This window comes from Pongo abelii, chromosome 19 (assembly GCF_028885655.2).
Source record: "Pongo abelii isolate AG06213 chromosome 19, NHGRI_mPonAbe1-v2.0_pri, whole genome shotgun sequence".
In the NCBI taxonomy this organism is placed as follows: Eukaryota; Metazoa; Chordata; class Mammalia; order Primates; family Hominidae; genus Pongo; species Pongo abelii.
Window position 1 is genome coordinate 55,985,877 of NC_072004.2, and position 15,738 is coordinate 56,001,614.

The 15,738-nt window shown below is 45.3% G+C and overlaps 1 protein-coding gene and 1 pseudogene across 7 annotated transcripts in view; one reads left to right on the forward strand and one right to left on the reverse strand.

Annotated features, from left to right (window-relative positions):
- TUBD1 (tubulin delta 1) overlaps positions 1 to 15,738 on the forward strand; it is a 33,538-nt gene that overhangs the window by 7,018 nt on the left and 10,782 nt on the right. For 5 of the 7 annotated variants that reach the window (XM_054537024.2, XM_063718810.1, XM_054537023.2 and 2 more), the window contains exons 4-6: positions 4,767 to 4,983; positions 7,551 to 7,782; positions 11,172 to 11,336. In XM_054537024.2, the coding sequence (XP_054392999.1) occupies positions 4,767 to 4,983; positions 7,551 to 7,782; positions 11,172 to 11,336 (614 nt within the window). The remainder of the gene's footprint in view (positions 1 to 4,766; positions 4,984 to 7,550; positions 7,783 to 11,171; positions 11,337 to 15,738) is intronic. The other 2 variants (XM_054537027.2, XM_063718811.1) reach the window with 1 other exon arrangement.
- Positions 239 to 969, reverse strand: LOC100433171 (NADH dehydrogenase [ubiquinone] 1 beta subcomplex subunit 8, mitochondrial-like; annotated as a pseudogene).

Here is a 15,738-nt window from a genome sequence, read left to right on the forward strand (position 1 = left end):
ATCAAGGATATCTTTCAGCAGGGTTTTCCATCTTCCTCACTGTCATGCTGCAAACTAACTTCCCAATGTAATGTCCATATGTGGCAGATATCTCAATGACAGAGAATACTACAAGACAGTAGTTCCCAAACTTTGCTGCACATGAGAATTTCCTGAGGTTCTTTGGAAAAGTCCTGATGCCTAGGGCTCACTTTGAGAGATTCTGATTTTTTTTTTTTTTTTTTTTTGACCACAGCACTGAGTTTTATTAGGGATTTCATTAAGGTTAAATTTCTAGGAATGAGGGAATCCTAGTTAGAGGGCACAAAAGCCCACGAAGCCTCCTCAGATCTCATAGTGAACCACCGACTCAGGTTCTTTGGAGGGATCACCGCTTCGTTCCAGGTACAGATTATTATTGTAAGGATACTGCTTTGGTCCCACAGGATGGTAGACAGGGTACATGTCCCCCACCCAGAACATGAATATCATGAAAGCCATGAAGCCGAACAGCTGCATACACATGACATTCCAAGAAACAGGTGTGGGGGATGTATTCCTGGTATACATGTCTAGCTGCCAGTGCATCGGTTCACCCCAGTTCAATCTCAGGTCCAGCTGGTCCCAGCTATACCATGGATCCCTCTCATGCAGGGAGCTTTGGGTAGTCGCCATACCCCATGTCATCATCCGGGTAAGGCTCGCAGTCTCCCACACACATGTTATACTTCTTGAGGGCGGTGGCCCGTCCTTTTGGGGTCCTAGGATAGGACCCTGGGAGCATGTCATTGGTCACGCGGGAGGCTGTCCGTGCGCCCAGTGACACCACTTTCCGGGATGCCCTTTGCAGCCACTGGACTCCCAGGACCCTGGCCCTGGCCACTGCCATCTTCACCTTCACGTTTCCCTTCTGCTGAGATTCTGATTTAAGTGGTTTGGGGTAAAGCCCTGATGTTGGGTTTTTGGTGTTTTTTTTTTTTTTAAGAGACAGAGTCTCGTTCTGTCACCCAGGCTGGAGTGCAGTGGCATGATCTCGACTCAGTGCAACCTCCATCTCCTGGGTTCAAGCAATTATCCTGCCTCAGCCTTCTGAGTAACTGAGACTACAAGCATGGGCCACTATGCCCAGCTAAGTTTTGTATTTTTTTTTACTAGAGACAAGGATTCACCATGTTACCCAGACTGGTCTGGAACTCCTGGCCTCCAGTGATCCACCTGCCTCAGCCTCCCAAAGTGCTGAGATTACAAGTATGAGCCACTGCGCCCGGCCTCATGTTGGGATTTTTTTTTTTTGAGACGGAGTCTTGCTCTGTTGCCCAGGCTAGAGTGCAGTGGCGCGATCTCAGCTCACTGCAACTTCTGCCTCCCAGGTTCAAGTGATTCTCCTGCCTCAGCTTCCCGAGTAGCTGGGATTACAGGTGCCTGCCACCATGCCCAGCTAATTTTTGTATTTTTTAGTAGAGATGGAGTTTCACCAGTTTGGCCAGGCTAGTCTGGAACTCTTGACCTCAGGTGATCCACCCGCCTCAGCCTCCCAAAGTGCTGGGATTACAGGCATGAGTCACCGCGCCTGGCCTGATGTTGGGATTTTTTAAAGGTCCCTAGGTGACTTTAATGTGCAGCAAATTTTTTTTTTTTTTTTTAGACAAGAGTCTCGCTCTGTTGCCCAGGTTGGAGTGCAGTGGTGCAATTTCGGCTCACTGCAACCTCTGCCTCCCGGGTTCAAGTGATTCTCCTGCCTCAGCCTCCCGACTAGCTAGGACTGCAGGCACTTGCCACCACGCCCGGCTAATTTTTGTATTTTTAGTAGATACTGGATTTCACTACGTTGGCCAGGCTGCTCTCAAACTCCTAACTTCAAGTGATCCACCTGCCTCTGCCTCCCAAAGTGCTAGGATTACAGGCATGAGCCACCACGCCCAGCCATGAGCAGCACAGTTTGAGAACCACTGTTTCAGGACTGTTGTTAGGAATATTAAATATTATACTGTATCATAAACTTGTAGAATTATCTGGTATCGAAAGCCCCAGGTAAAGGAATGGCCACTGCTCACGCCTGTGATCCCAGCAATTTGGGAGGCCAAGGCAGGAGGATCGCTTGAGCCCAGGAGTTCAAGTCCACTCTAGGCGACAAAGGGAGACCCTGTCGCTACGAAAAAATTTTAAAAAGAAATTAGCCAGGTAAGGCCAGGCACAGTGGCTCACGCCTGTAATCCCAACACTTTGGGAGGCCAAGGTGGATCACTTGAGGTCAGGAGTTTGAGACCAGCCTGGCCAACATGATGAAACCCCATCTCTACTAAAAATACAAAAATTAGGCCTGTTGCAGTGGCTCACGCCTGTCATCCCAGCACTTTGCGAGAGGCCGAGGTGGGCAGATCATCTGAGGAAAGGAATTTGAGACCAGCCTGGCCAACATGGTAAAACCCTGTCTGTACTAAAAAATAGAAAAAATTAGCTGGACGTGGTGATGGCTGCCATCCCAGCTACTCGGGAGGCTGAGGCAGGAGAATCGCTTGAACCCAGGAGGCAGAGGTTGCAGTGAGCCAAGGTCACACCATTGCACTGCAGCCTGGGCAACAAGAACAAAACTCCATCTCAAAAAATAAAAAAATAAAAAATTAAATGGGTGTGGTGGCCTGTGCCTGTGGCCTTAGCTCCTTGGGAGGCTGAGGCAGAAGAATCACTTGAACCTGGGAGGCAGAGGTTGCAGTGAGCCGAGATCGTGCCACGGCACTCCAGCTTGGGCAACAGAGTGAGACTCTGCCTCAAAAAAAAGAAAAAAGAAATTAGCCGGGCGGCTGGGTATGGTGACTCTCGCCTGTAATCCAGCAGTTTGAGAGGCCGAGGAGGGCAGATCACTTGAGGTCAGGACTTTGAGACCAGCCTGGCCAACATGGTGGAACCCTGTCTCTACTAAAAATACAAAAATTAGCTGGGCGTGGTGGCCTGTGCCTGTGGCCCCAGCTACTCGGGAAGCTAAGGCAGGAGAATCACTTGAACCCAAGTGGCAGAGGTTGCAGTGAGTAGAGATCATACCACAGCACTCCAGCCTGGACAACAGGGCGTGTCTGCATCTCAAAAAAAAAAAAAAAAAAAAGAAATTAGCCAGGGAAGGTTGCATGCTCTTGTAGTTCTAGATACTTGAGAGGCTGAGATGGGATAATTTTTTGAGCCTGAGAGGTCAAGGCAAGGCTACAGTGAGCTGTGATTTTGCCACTGCACTTCACATTTCGCTCCGGCCTGGGTGACGGAGTAAGACCCTAACTCAAAAAGGAAATAAGACGTGGGATGGGGGGTGCCAGGTGCCATGGCTAATACCTGTAATCCCAACACTTTGGGAGGCTGAAGTGGGCAGATCACTTGAGGTCAGGAGTTTGAAACCAGCCTGGCCAACATGGTGAAACCCTGTCTGTACTAAAAATACAAAAATTAGCCGGGTGTGGTGGCGCGCATCTGTAATCCCAGCTACTCGGGAGACTGAGGTGGGAGAATCGCCTGAACCTAGGAGGCGGAGGTGGTTGCAGTGAGCCGAAATGGTGCCACTGCACCCCAGCCTGGGCGACGGAGCGAGACTCCGTCTCAAAAAACACAAAAACAAAAACAAAAAAATAAAAAAGGAGAAAATGAATAGCCTACAAAAGAGAGCTTTTGGAGGAAGATTAAAAGAAGTTGCTCACTGGGCTCCGTGGCTCATGCCTGTAATTCCAGCACTTTTGGGAGACTGAGGCAGGAGAATTGCTTGAGGCCAGGAGTTCACAACCAGCCTGGGCAGCATAGTGAGACCTTGTTTCAAAAAAAAAAAAATGTTGCTAATGGGTACAAAAATACAGTTAGATAGAAGGAATACACTCTAGTATTCAATAATACAGTTAGGAAATTATAGTTAGCAATAATTTATTGTATATATCAAAACAGTAAAAGTGGCCAGGCGCAGTGGCTCACACCTGTAATCTTAGCACTTTGGGAGGTTGAGGCAGGCTGATCACCTGAGTTCAGGAGTTTGAGACCAGCCTGGCCAACATGGTGAAACCCCGTCTCTACTAAAACTACAAAAATTAGCCTGGTGTGGTTCGGGCACCTGTAATCCCAGCTACTCAGGAGGCTGAGACAGGAGAATCTCTTGAACCCGGGAGGGGGAGTGAGCCGAGATCGCGCCATTGTACTCCAACCCCGGTGACAAGATTGAAACTCTGTCTCAGAGAAAAAAAAATAGCTTAAAGAGAAGAATTGTAATGTTCCCAACACATAGAAAAAATAAATGTTTGAGGTGATAGATATCCCATTTACCCTGATTTGATCATTACACATGTATACACATATCCAAATATCACATGTACCCCCAAAATAAGTACAGCTATGAAAACCCCGAATATTAAAAGTATCTGATTAAAACCTCAAAAATAAAGAGAACTTTCTATATACTCTGTAAATTCCCTCTGTTAGCAGTCTTGTTCGCCTGTTAACCCGTTTATGCCAGAGGTTGCCATTTTTTAAATTTTTGCATGAGTGAAAAATCTGACCTTAGCAATGACCTTGAGCAATAGGATATAAATAACTCCCACATGCTTAGCGTTCTAATAATGGAACACTAGGCATAAGTGGGTTAAATATATTCAACTTATGTATTTAAAATTTTGTCAGTCAGGGTACCTGTACCTTTCATGAGAGTTCCTTCACTTCCGTAGTTTTGAAAAAACCTCTCTATCCTGTATCTTTCTCTCTGCATTACATATCTGTGGTTAAATTGAAAAGTGTTTGTGTTTGTTTCTTTTGCCATTGCATAGTTACTCTGTTCATGGACCCAGGCATGAAGAATCTATAATGAGCCTAATCCGGAAGGAAGTGGAGAAATGTGACTCTTTCAGTGGTTTTTTCATCATAATGAGTATGGCTGGGGGCACAGGATCAGGATTAGGAGCTTTCGTTACACAGAATTTACAAGATCAGTACCCAAACTCATTGAAAATGAATCACATTATTTGGCCTTATGGAACTGGTGAGGTATGGACATGTTAATTGAAAAGTTTATGTTTTATGTTCTTTGCAATAGAAATAAATGTGGGTAAAAGATTGCTCTCACTGGCCAGGCGCGGTGGCTCACGCCTGTAATCCCAGCACTTTGGGAGGCCAAGGCGGGCGGATTGCGAGGTCAGGATATCGAGACCATCCTGGCTAACATGGTGAAACCCCATCTCTACTAAAAATACAAAAAATTAGCCGGGCGTGGTGGTGGGCACCTGTAGTCCCAGCTACTCAGGAGGCTGAGGCAGGAGAATAGTGTGAACCCGGGAGGTGGAGCTTGCAGTGAGCCGAGATCGCACCACTGTACTCCAGCCTGGGCAATAGAGCGAGACTCCGTCTCAAAAAAATAAATAAATAAAAATAAAGATTGCTCTCACCCTTTCATTGGAAATGTTAAGTTATGGCTTCCAGAATGGTTATTTAATATGAGTACCATATTATATATGGTATATATATATCTTCCCTTAAACTTGTCCAAACAGATGAGGTATCCTTGCTTTTAAAAATTTCAGAGAGGCCGGGTGCAGTGGCTCACGCCTGTAATCCCAGCACTTTGGGAGGCCAAGGTGGGCAGATGATGAGGTCAAGAGATCGAGACCATCCTGGCCAACATGGTGAAACCCCGTCTCTACTAAAAATACAAAAATTAGCTGGGCGTGGTGGCGCCGGCCTGTAGTCTCAGCTACTCAGGAGGTTGAGGCAGGAGATTCGCTTGAACTTGGGAGGCAGAGGCTGCAGTGAGCTGATATCCTGCCACTACACTCCAGCCTGGTGACAGAGCGAGACTCCATCTCAAAAAAAAATTTTTTTAAGAGATGGCTGGGCGCAGTGGCTCACACCTGTAATCCCAGCACTTTGGGAGGCCAAGGCGGATGGATCACCTGAGGTCAGAAGTTCGAGATCACCCTGGCCAACATGGAGAAACACCATCTCTACTAGAAATACAATTATTAGCTGGGTGTGGTGGCACACACCTGTAGTCCCAGGTACCCGGAGGCTGAGGCAGGAGAATCTCTTGAACCCGGAAGGCAGAGGTTCCAGTGAGCCGAGCTCAAGCCACTACACTCCAGCCTGGGCAACAAGAGCAAGACTCCTGTCTTAAAAAAAAAATTTTTTTTTTCAGAGAATGGCCAGGCGATTGGGGCTCATGTCTGTAATCCCAGCACTTTGGGAGGCTGAGATGGGCAAATCACTTGAGGCCAAGAGTTCAAGACCAGCCTGGCCAACATGGCGAAACCCCGTCTCTACTAAAAATATAAAAATTAGCCAGGTGTTTTGGCTCCTGCCTGTTGTCCCAGCTACTCGGGAGGCTGAGGCAGGAGAATCACTTGAACCTGTGAAGCAGAGGTTGCACTGAGCCTAGATCATGTCACTGCACTCCAGCCTGGGCCACAGAGCGAGACTCTATCTCAAAAAAAAAGTCAGAGAAGATGATTATGCTTCTTCTCTCAGGAACTGATTCCTGAGAATGTCTCTTTCACTCCAGTATATAAAGCAGACACCTTGACCTCATGTTGGGATTCATGGTGCCATTGCCACCCTCAAGTAATTTTTATTTCTTTCCATTGGGAGAAGATTTCTTTTTTCTTTTTCTTTTTTTTTTTTTGAGACAGAGTTTTGCTCTTGTTGTCCAGGCTGGAGTGCAATGGCACGATTTTGGCTCACCGCAACCTCCGCCTCCCGGGTTCAAGTGATTCTCCTGCATCAGCCTCCCGGGTAGCTGGGATTACAGGCATGCGCCACCATGCTTGGCTAATTTTGTATTTTTAGTAGAGGCGGGGTTTTTCCATGTTGGTCAGGCTGGTCTTGAACTCTCAACATCAGGTGATCCACCCACCTCAGCCTCCCAAAGTGCTGGGATTACAGGCATGAGCCACCGCACCCAGCTTGAAAATTTCTATATAAGCCAATTTCCTGTTGATCAACCTAGCTGAAGAAACAAATCAGGTGAGACAAGTCACTATAGGAAATAAGTATGATAATAATGGCCAATTTTTGTTGTGCCCATACAAGGCATTGTTCTAAGTGTTTAACTTGCATTATATCATTAATCGCTACAGTTCTAGGAAGCCATTACAAATGAGGAAACTGGCTGGGCACGGTGGCTGATGCCTATAATCCCAGCACTTTAGGAGGACAAGGCGGGTGGATCACTTGAAGCCAGGAGTTTGAGACCAGCCTGGCCAACATGGTGAAACCCTGTCTCTACTAAAAACACAAAAATTAGCTGGGCATGGTGGCACAAGCCTGTAATTCCAGCTGCTCAGGGGGCTGAGACACAAGAATCTCAAACTGGGAGGCCGAGGTTGCAGTGAGCAGAGATGGTGCCACTGTACTCCAGCCTGGGCGACAGAGTGTCTCTATCTCAAAAAAAAAAAAAAAAAAAAAAGGAAACTGAGCATAGAGAGATTAAAAAACTTGTCCAAGGTCATACATTTAGAAAGTGACAGAGCCCGGATTTGAACCCTGCCAGGATGCCTTGAGAATCTGTAATCTTAACCATTATTCTCTCCTACCTTTCTTTTTTCTGACCTTTTCCTCTCCAGGTTATTGTTCAAAACTACAACTCCATTTTGACACTTTCTCACTTGTACCGATCTTCAGACGCCCTCCTTGTTCATGAGAATGATGCCGTCCATAAGATCTGTGCAAAACTGATGAATATCAAGCAGATCTCCTTTAGTGATATCAATCAAGTCCTCGCACATCAGCTGGGAAGTGTGTTCCAGCCTACTTATTCTGCAGAAAGCTCATTTCACTACAGACGAAATCCACTAGGTATTTGTCCCTCTATACGTTGATTATAGGAAAGCCTTATGTTCTGAAAGCTTCAAAGTTTATTCTTTCTGTCTCCTCCTCTGCCTGAAGATACACTTAAGTCTTGCTCATCTCAAAACCCTTTCTTCACATCTGCTAGTTCTCTGAACTGTCTTATTGAAAAACTTTGAGAAGTTGCCAAAGGGCATTGGGTATCCACTGCTCTTCTTCAGGATTCTTTCTCTCTGTTTTTTTCTTTTTTTAATAGAAATCATGTTGAGATGTAACTCATCTAACATGCAGTTCACCCATTTAAAGTGTACAAGTCAATGACTTTTTTTTTTTTTGAGACAGAGTCTCATTCTGTTGCCCAGGCTGGAGTGCAGTGGTGCGATCTTGACTCACTGCAACCTCCGCCTCCTGGGTTCAAGCAGTTTTCCTATCTCAGCCTCCTGAGTAGCTGGGACTACACTACACTACAGGCATGTGCTACCATGCCCAGCTGATTTTTGTATTTTTAGTAGAGACGGAGTTTCACCATGTTGGCCAGGCTGGTCTCGAATTCCTGACCTCAAATGATCCACCCGCCTCGGCCTCCCAATGTGTTAGGATTACAGGCGTGAGCCACCGCACCTGGCCCTAGCCTTTTCTTAAGTACAGCAGCCAGACTGAACTCTGGCTTTGCAGTTTTTAAAAGCATAAGTCAGATCCTGTTGCTCCCCTTTTCAGAACCTTCCTGAGGTTTCCCATCTCATCCAGAGTTGTCAATGTGGGCGTCAGCATTGTGTTTGGTGATTGGGAATTCAAAGAGATCCAAGTCTGCCATGTGGCATGACTTTCCGTAGTTGTGCTCTGACAGAGAAGGTGAGGAGTGGGGTTGGCCCAAGAATGGAATTTTGCCAGAAAGAGGAAGACTGATTGATTGAAAGGCAGGTGCTCCATGGATTAAGGTCTCAAGGAGGTTTAAGAATGGTTAAGGTGGCCAGGCGTGGTGGCTCACACCTGTATCCCAGCACGTTGGGAGGCTGAGGAGGGTGGATCACCTGAGGTCAGAAGTTTGAGACCAGCCTGGCCAATATGGTGAAACCCCAGCTCTACAGAAAATACAAAAAGTAGCCAGGCGTGGTGGTGGGTACCTGTAATCCCAGCTACTCAGAAGACAGGCAGGAGAATTGCTTGAACCTGGGAGGCGGAGGTTGCAGTCAGCTGAGATTGCACCACTGCACTCCTGCCTGGGTGATAGCAAGACTCCATTTAAAAAAAAAGAAGAAAAAAAAAGAATGGTTAAGGTAAGAGTAGCTGAACAAGAAAGCTGGAAGGGAGAACAGATTGCAACAATTAATGATTCATGCATTGGCCGGGCACCATGGCTCACTTCTGTAATCCCAGTGCTTTAGGAGGCCAGGGTGGGAAGATCGCTTGAGGCCAGGAGTTCAAAGCCAGCCTGGGCAGCATAGCAAGACCTCATCTCTACTAAGAATTTGAAAAGTGGCCGGGTGTGGTGGCTCATGCCTGTAATCCCAGCACTTTGGGAGGCCAAGACGGGCAGATCACCTGAGGTTGGGAGTTCGAGACCAGCCTAACTAACATGGCAAAACCCTGTCTCTACTAAAAAAAAATACAAAATTAGCCAGGCATGGTGGCACATGCCTTTAATCCCAGCTACTTGGGAGGCTGAGGCAGGAGAATTGCTTGAACCTGGGAGGCAGAGGTTGCAGTGAGCCGAGGTCACGCCATTGCACTCCAGCCTGAGCAATAAGAGCGAAACTCCATCTCAAAAAAAAACAACAACAGTTAGGCATGGTGGTGCGCACCTGTAATCTCAGCTACTAGGGAAGCTGAAGTGGGGCTATCGCTTAAGCCTGGGAGTTCAAGGTTGCGGAGCTTTGATTGTGCCACTGCACATCAGTCTGGACAACAGAACAAAACACTGTCTAAAAAGAAAAAAAAAAGAATTCATGCCTTAGTGCTCATGAATTATTTTCTGACTATTGTGTATTTACTTGTGCTATGCAATAGAATTCAACTCTAGGTATTTTACAGAAAAGAATTCTACATTTAGAGGACACTCCATTAGCCCAAGCCCACCTGTGTAGCATCTTATGGATGTTTGTGTCAAAATTTGTTCTTTTCTTTAGGATGTACGTTATGAGTTTGTACTCCATGTTATAAAGTTTGTTTCATATTATGGTAATATATTTTTCCCTATCCTCAAGGTATTTTCTATAAACATATGAGACAGCTATAAATGTAAAGGAAATTAGCCTTTCTGCTTAATTCTATTTCATTGTAAATACAAGTTTCTAAAGATAGGCACATTCCTATCTTAAGGAATATCTAATCTTGTCTTCTTTCCAAATAGAGTTTCATGTTAACTTTTTTTTTTTTTGAAACGGAGTCTCGCTTTGTCACCCAGGCTGGATTGCAATGCACTGCAACCTCTGCCTGCCGGGTTCAAGCGATTCTCCTGCTTCAACCTCCCAAGTAGCTGGGATTACAGGTGCCCGCCACAACGCCTGGCTAATTTTTGTATTTTTAATAGAAACTGTGTTTCACCATGTTGGCCAGGCTGGTCTTAAACTCCTGACCTCATGATCTGCCCACCTAGGCCTCCGAAAGTGCTGGGATTACAGGCGTGAGCTACCATGCCTGGCTTATATTAACTTTCATGTTAACAGGATTTGATTATCACCTAACCAGATACGGTATGTAAAAATCTAGTAACATTCCTAAAAGAGTATTTAGTAGGGTGGGTGCAGTGGCTCACACCTGTAATCCCAGTGCTTTGGGAGGCCAAGGCAGGCAGATCATGAGATCAGGGCATTGAGACCATCCTGGCCACCATGGTGAAACCTCATCTCTACTAAAGTACAAAAAGTTAGCTGGGCGTGGTGGTACGTGCCTGGAGTCTCAGCTACTCGGGAGGCTGAGACGGGAATCACTTGATCGTGGGAGGCAGAGGTTGCAGTGAGCCGAGATCACACCACTGCACTCCAGCCTGGCAACAGAACAAGACTCCATCCCCCCCAAAAAAAAAGAATATAACAATATTTAGTGAACATAGAATGACAAGAAAAGCATATCAGTTCTCATGTTTACTTTGTTTTCCTGGAGTTTACCTAAATATTTCATTCACATTTCCAGTTATTCAGCTTCTAAATTGTAGTTTGCTTTTTGGCAAAGTGTATTTTCTCACTCATGCTCAAGTCGGTGCTAAAATGAAGCAAAGAGGTGGTGTGTAATAGACATTGTCTCTGAAATTGTATTTATATTAAAGATTAAATAATTCTAGTCTGAGAAGAGAAAAAAACATTTGGCCCAGAAAAACCTTCAAATCATGGTTATATATAGACCATTGGCAACAATGTAGAATAAAAAAAAATTAGTTCAGATTTTTTTTTTCTTTACAGGAGACTTAATGGAGCATTTAGTTCCCCATCCTGAATTCAAGATGCTGAGTGTTCGTAACATTCCTCACATGTCTGAGAATTCACTGGCATACAGCACATTTACTTGGGCTGGCCTCCTCAAGCATTTGAGACAGATGCTCATTTCTAATGCAAAGATGGAAGAAGGTAAAGAGTAGTCCAAAAATATGCAGTCCACAAGCTGGAAAAAATGTCCATCCTGGAGTCTCAATATAAACTGGCTTGGACCAGTTTAAATAATGGTCCCTTCTTCTGGCTAAAGAAACTCCGGCAGAAACTCACCAGGACATCCTAGGAGGGTTTCTTAATCACGTCACAGTTTCATTACCAAAAGACATTTCAAATGAGTGCCAGATATTTTTCAAATTTTTATTTTATTTTAATCAAAGTAATAAATGAACATAGTTTTAAAAATCAAGTAGCCAAAACTCATTTAAATATATACTTAAATCCATACATTGCACTGTATGTAAATTATATCTCAATTTTTTTTTTTTTTTGAGACCGAGTCTTGCTCTGTTGCCCAGGCTGGAGTGCAGTGGCGCGATCTCAGCTCACTGCAACCTCCACCTCCCAGGTTCACACCATTCTCCTGCCTCAGCCTCCCGAGTAGCTGAGACTACAGGCGCCCGCCACCACACCCAGCTAATTTTTTGTATTTTTAGTAGAGACGGGGTTTCACAGTGTTCGCCAGGATGGTCTCGATCTCCTGACCTCGTGATCCACCCGTCTTGGCCTCCCAAAGTGCTGGGATTACAGGAGTGAGCCACTGTGCCCAGCCAATTATATCTCAATTTTTTATTTTTTATTTTTTATTTTTTTTGAGACAGAATCTCACTCTGTCACCCAGGCTGGAGTGCAGTGGCGCGATCTTGGCTCATTGCAACCTCTGTCTCCCGGATTCAAGCATTTCTTCTGCCTCAGCCTCCCAAGTAGCTGGGATTGCAGGTGTGTGCTACCATGCCTGGCTAATTTTTTTGTATTTAGCAGAGATGAGGTTTCACCATATTGGCCAGGCTGGTCTCAAACTCCTGACCTTGTGATCCACCTACCTCAACCTCCCAAAGTGCTGGGATTACAGGCATGAGCCACCGCGCCTGGCCTATATCTCAATTTTTTAAAAGGTCAAGTAATGGGCCAGGTATGGTGGCTCATACCTGTAATCCTAGCACTTTGGGAGGCCAAGGCAGGAGAAGTGCTTGAGCCCAGGAGTTTGAGACCAGTCCGGGCAACATGGCAAAACCCCATCTCTATAAGAAATATAAAAAATTATTTGGACATGGTGACATGGGCCTGTATTCCCAGCAACTTAGGAGGCTGAGGTGGGAGGATCACCTGAGCCCAGGAGGTCAAGGCTGCAGTGAGCTGTGATCACACAACTGCACTTCAGCCTGGGTGACAGAGTGAGACCCTTTCTGGAAAAAAAAAAAAAAAAAAACTTAAGTAATGTCTGGTATGAATTTATGACAAGGAAAAACAGCAATCCTACACCTCCCCATTACACAGATGAAACTACTTTCAACGTCTTTAGCTATTTCATCTACAATTTGCCTCCATAGTTATAAATGTCTTACTTATATTGTTATCTCTTGCATTCCTAGTGTGAAAATTGAGAATTGAGCTGGGCGCAGTAGCTCACGCCTGTAATCCCAGCACTTTGGGAGGTTGAGGTGGGTGGATCACCTGAGGTCAGGAGTTCGAGACCAGCCTGGCCAACATGGTGAAACCCCTTCTTTACAAAAAATGCAAAAAAATTAGCCAGGCGTGGTGGCAGTCGCCTATAATTCCAGCTACTTGGGAAGCTGAGGCAGGAGAATTGCTTGAACCTGGGAGGCAGAGGTTACAGTGAGCTAAGATAGTGCCATTGCATTCCAGCCTGGGTGATAAGAGTGAAACTCCATCTCAAAAAAAAAAGGAAAATTGAGAATTGAATCATCTCACACCCCCTCTACACACACACACACACACACACACACACACACTCTCTCTCTCACATTCATATATATACTGACACATATGTGCACACTCACACACATACGCATACAAACACATTTACCTTCATTCTTCTTCCTTCTAACATACTTGGGAGTTAGATCAGTTTTCAATGTTTGTATTACTTTTGCTATGTAAATATTATTCAGAGTAGAGCCTTGTACTGTGTACATAGATTATATTTTTTTGTGTGTACAATTTATTTTTCCTTCCTGGAGTTGTTAATCATTATATGTATTCAGTTGATATTCTCTGTACCTATTACCAACTTACCCTGAAACTTTTCTGTAAAAAAATGAATCCCTTCTTAGATGTGGTGGCTCATGCCTGTAATCTCAGCACTTTGGGAGGCTAAGGCAGGAGGATCGCTTGAGGCCAGAAGTTCAAAACTAGCTTGAGCAACAAAGCAAGACCCCATCTCTAAAAAAATAATTTAAAAAAATTAGCTGGCCCAGCACGGTGGCTCACGCCTGTTATCCCAGCACTTTGGGAGGCTGAGGCAGACAAGGTCAGGAGATCGAGACCATCCTGGCTAACACGGAGGTAGTAGACACCCCATCTCTACTAAAAATACAAAAAATTAGCCAGGTGTGATGGCACACACTTGTAATCCCAGCTACCCAAGAGGCTGAGGCAGGAGAATCGCTTGAACCCAGGAGGCAGAGGTTGCAGCGAGCCGAGATCATGCCCCTGCTCTCCAGCCTGGGCAACAGAGCATGACTCTGTCTCAAAAAAAAAAAAAAAAAAATTAGCTGGGCATAGTGGTATGCACTTGTAGTCCTAGCTACTTGGGAGGGTGAGGCAGGAGAATTCCTTGAACCAAGGGGTTTGAGTTTAAAATGAGCTATGATCATGCCACTGCACTCCAGCCTGGGCAACAGAGCAAAACCCTGTCTCAAAAATTAAAAAAGAGAATTCTTTCTCAATATGTTTAAACCCATCAGGTAAGCAATTACTTCCATTATCTGCTTAGAGACATCCTTCTGGAAGGCCTTTATCTTCCCATTCCATTCTGGACTGACTGCTCTCTAGGCTTGATAAGCAGCCAGCCCTGGCATCTCTGCTTGCCTCATCCTGATTTATATCTGTACCTCCTAGATTTCAAGTCTGCTTTCCTGATTTATTCCCTTATATTGATGGACCATACCTTTCAGGAGCTCCCTAAGAAAGAGTACAAGGAAAGTAAAGTGTTTGAGGCTACAAATATCTTCATTCTGGCCGGGTGCGGTGGCTCACACCTGTAATCCCAGCACTTTGGGAGGCCAAGGCAGGCGGAACACGAGGTCAGGAGATCGAGACCATCCTGGCTAACATGGTGAAACCCCGTCTCTACTAAAAATACAAAAAATTAGCCAGGCATGGTGGCGGGCGCCTGTAGTCCCAGCTACTCAGGAGGCTAAGACAGGAGAATCGCTTGAACTTGGGAGGCAGAGGGAAGTTGCAGTGAGCCGAGATCGTGTCACTGCACTCCAGCCTCGGCAACAGAGCAAGACCCTGTCTCATAAATAAATAAATAAATAAGAATAAATATCATAATTCTGTTCTACCATTGCATTTGAATGATAGTTTGGCCAGGGATAGGATTCTAGGTTGGGAATCATTTTCTTTTTACTGAGTATTTTGAAGGCATTGGTCTGTCATCTTCTCACTTACAGCGTTGCTGTTGAGAAGTCTCAGGTCATTCTGATTCCCAATCCTATTTTGTTATCTCTTGAAGCTTTTAGGATTTTCTCTTTGTCCCCAGCATTCTGAAAGTACTTGACGTGGGTCTTTGGTTTATCTCAGTAGAAGGTAAGCTTTATTTAATCTATTTGGTTTACTGTTGCATCTTTGGAGCCTGGAACAGTAAACGCTCAGTAATTATTTGCTGAGTTAGTTGCTCTGGGCACTGAATGGACACTTACGGACATTGCAGACTTGTGTGGGTTTCACAGTAAGGTGATCTGCTTGGCCATTTTATTGCTGGACTTCCAAATATCATACTCAGGGTATCTTATCTCTTGATCAGTTGCTTCCTCCTGCATCTCTTTCCTGAAGGCATGATAAGCCTGGCTGCCAGCCTTTTCAGAGCTGGACGGGGAAGACATGGACTGTTACGCTTTCCTGCGAAAGCTGCTACTTCGTGACCTGGTTTTCCAAAGGTTCTCTACAGGGCTGTGCCTGGTGTCACTGAGGCCAGAGCCTCCCAGGTTTAGCCTTTTCACAGCAGAAACCTCCTTCTAGGGGGAAGAGCGCATTCCTCCTACTGCAGGGAGTGGGGAAGGGGCTCTCACTGCTTCTCAAATAGATTTTTAGTTAATCCTCCTGTTTTTTTCCACTTTGATTTTTTTTTTTTTTTTTTGAGATGGAGTCACACTCTGTCGCCCAAGATGATGCAGTGGCATCATCTTGGCTCACTGCAACCTCCACCTCCCAGGTTCAGGTGATCCTCCCACCTTAGCCTTCCAAGTAGCTGGGATTACCAATGTATGAATGTGTACCACCACACCTAGCTAATTTTTGTATTTTTAGTAGAGATAGGGTTGTATCATGTTGGCCAGGCTGGTCTCGAACTCCT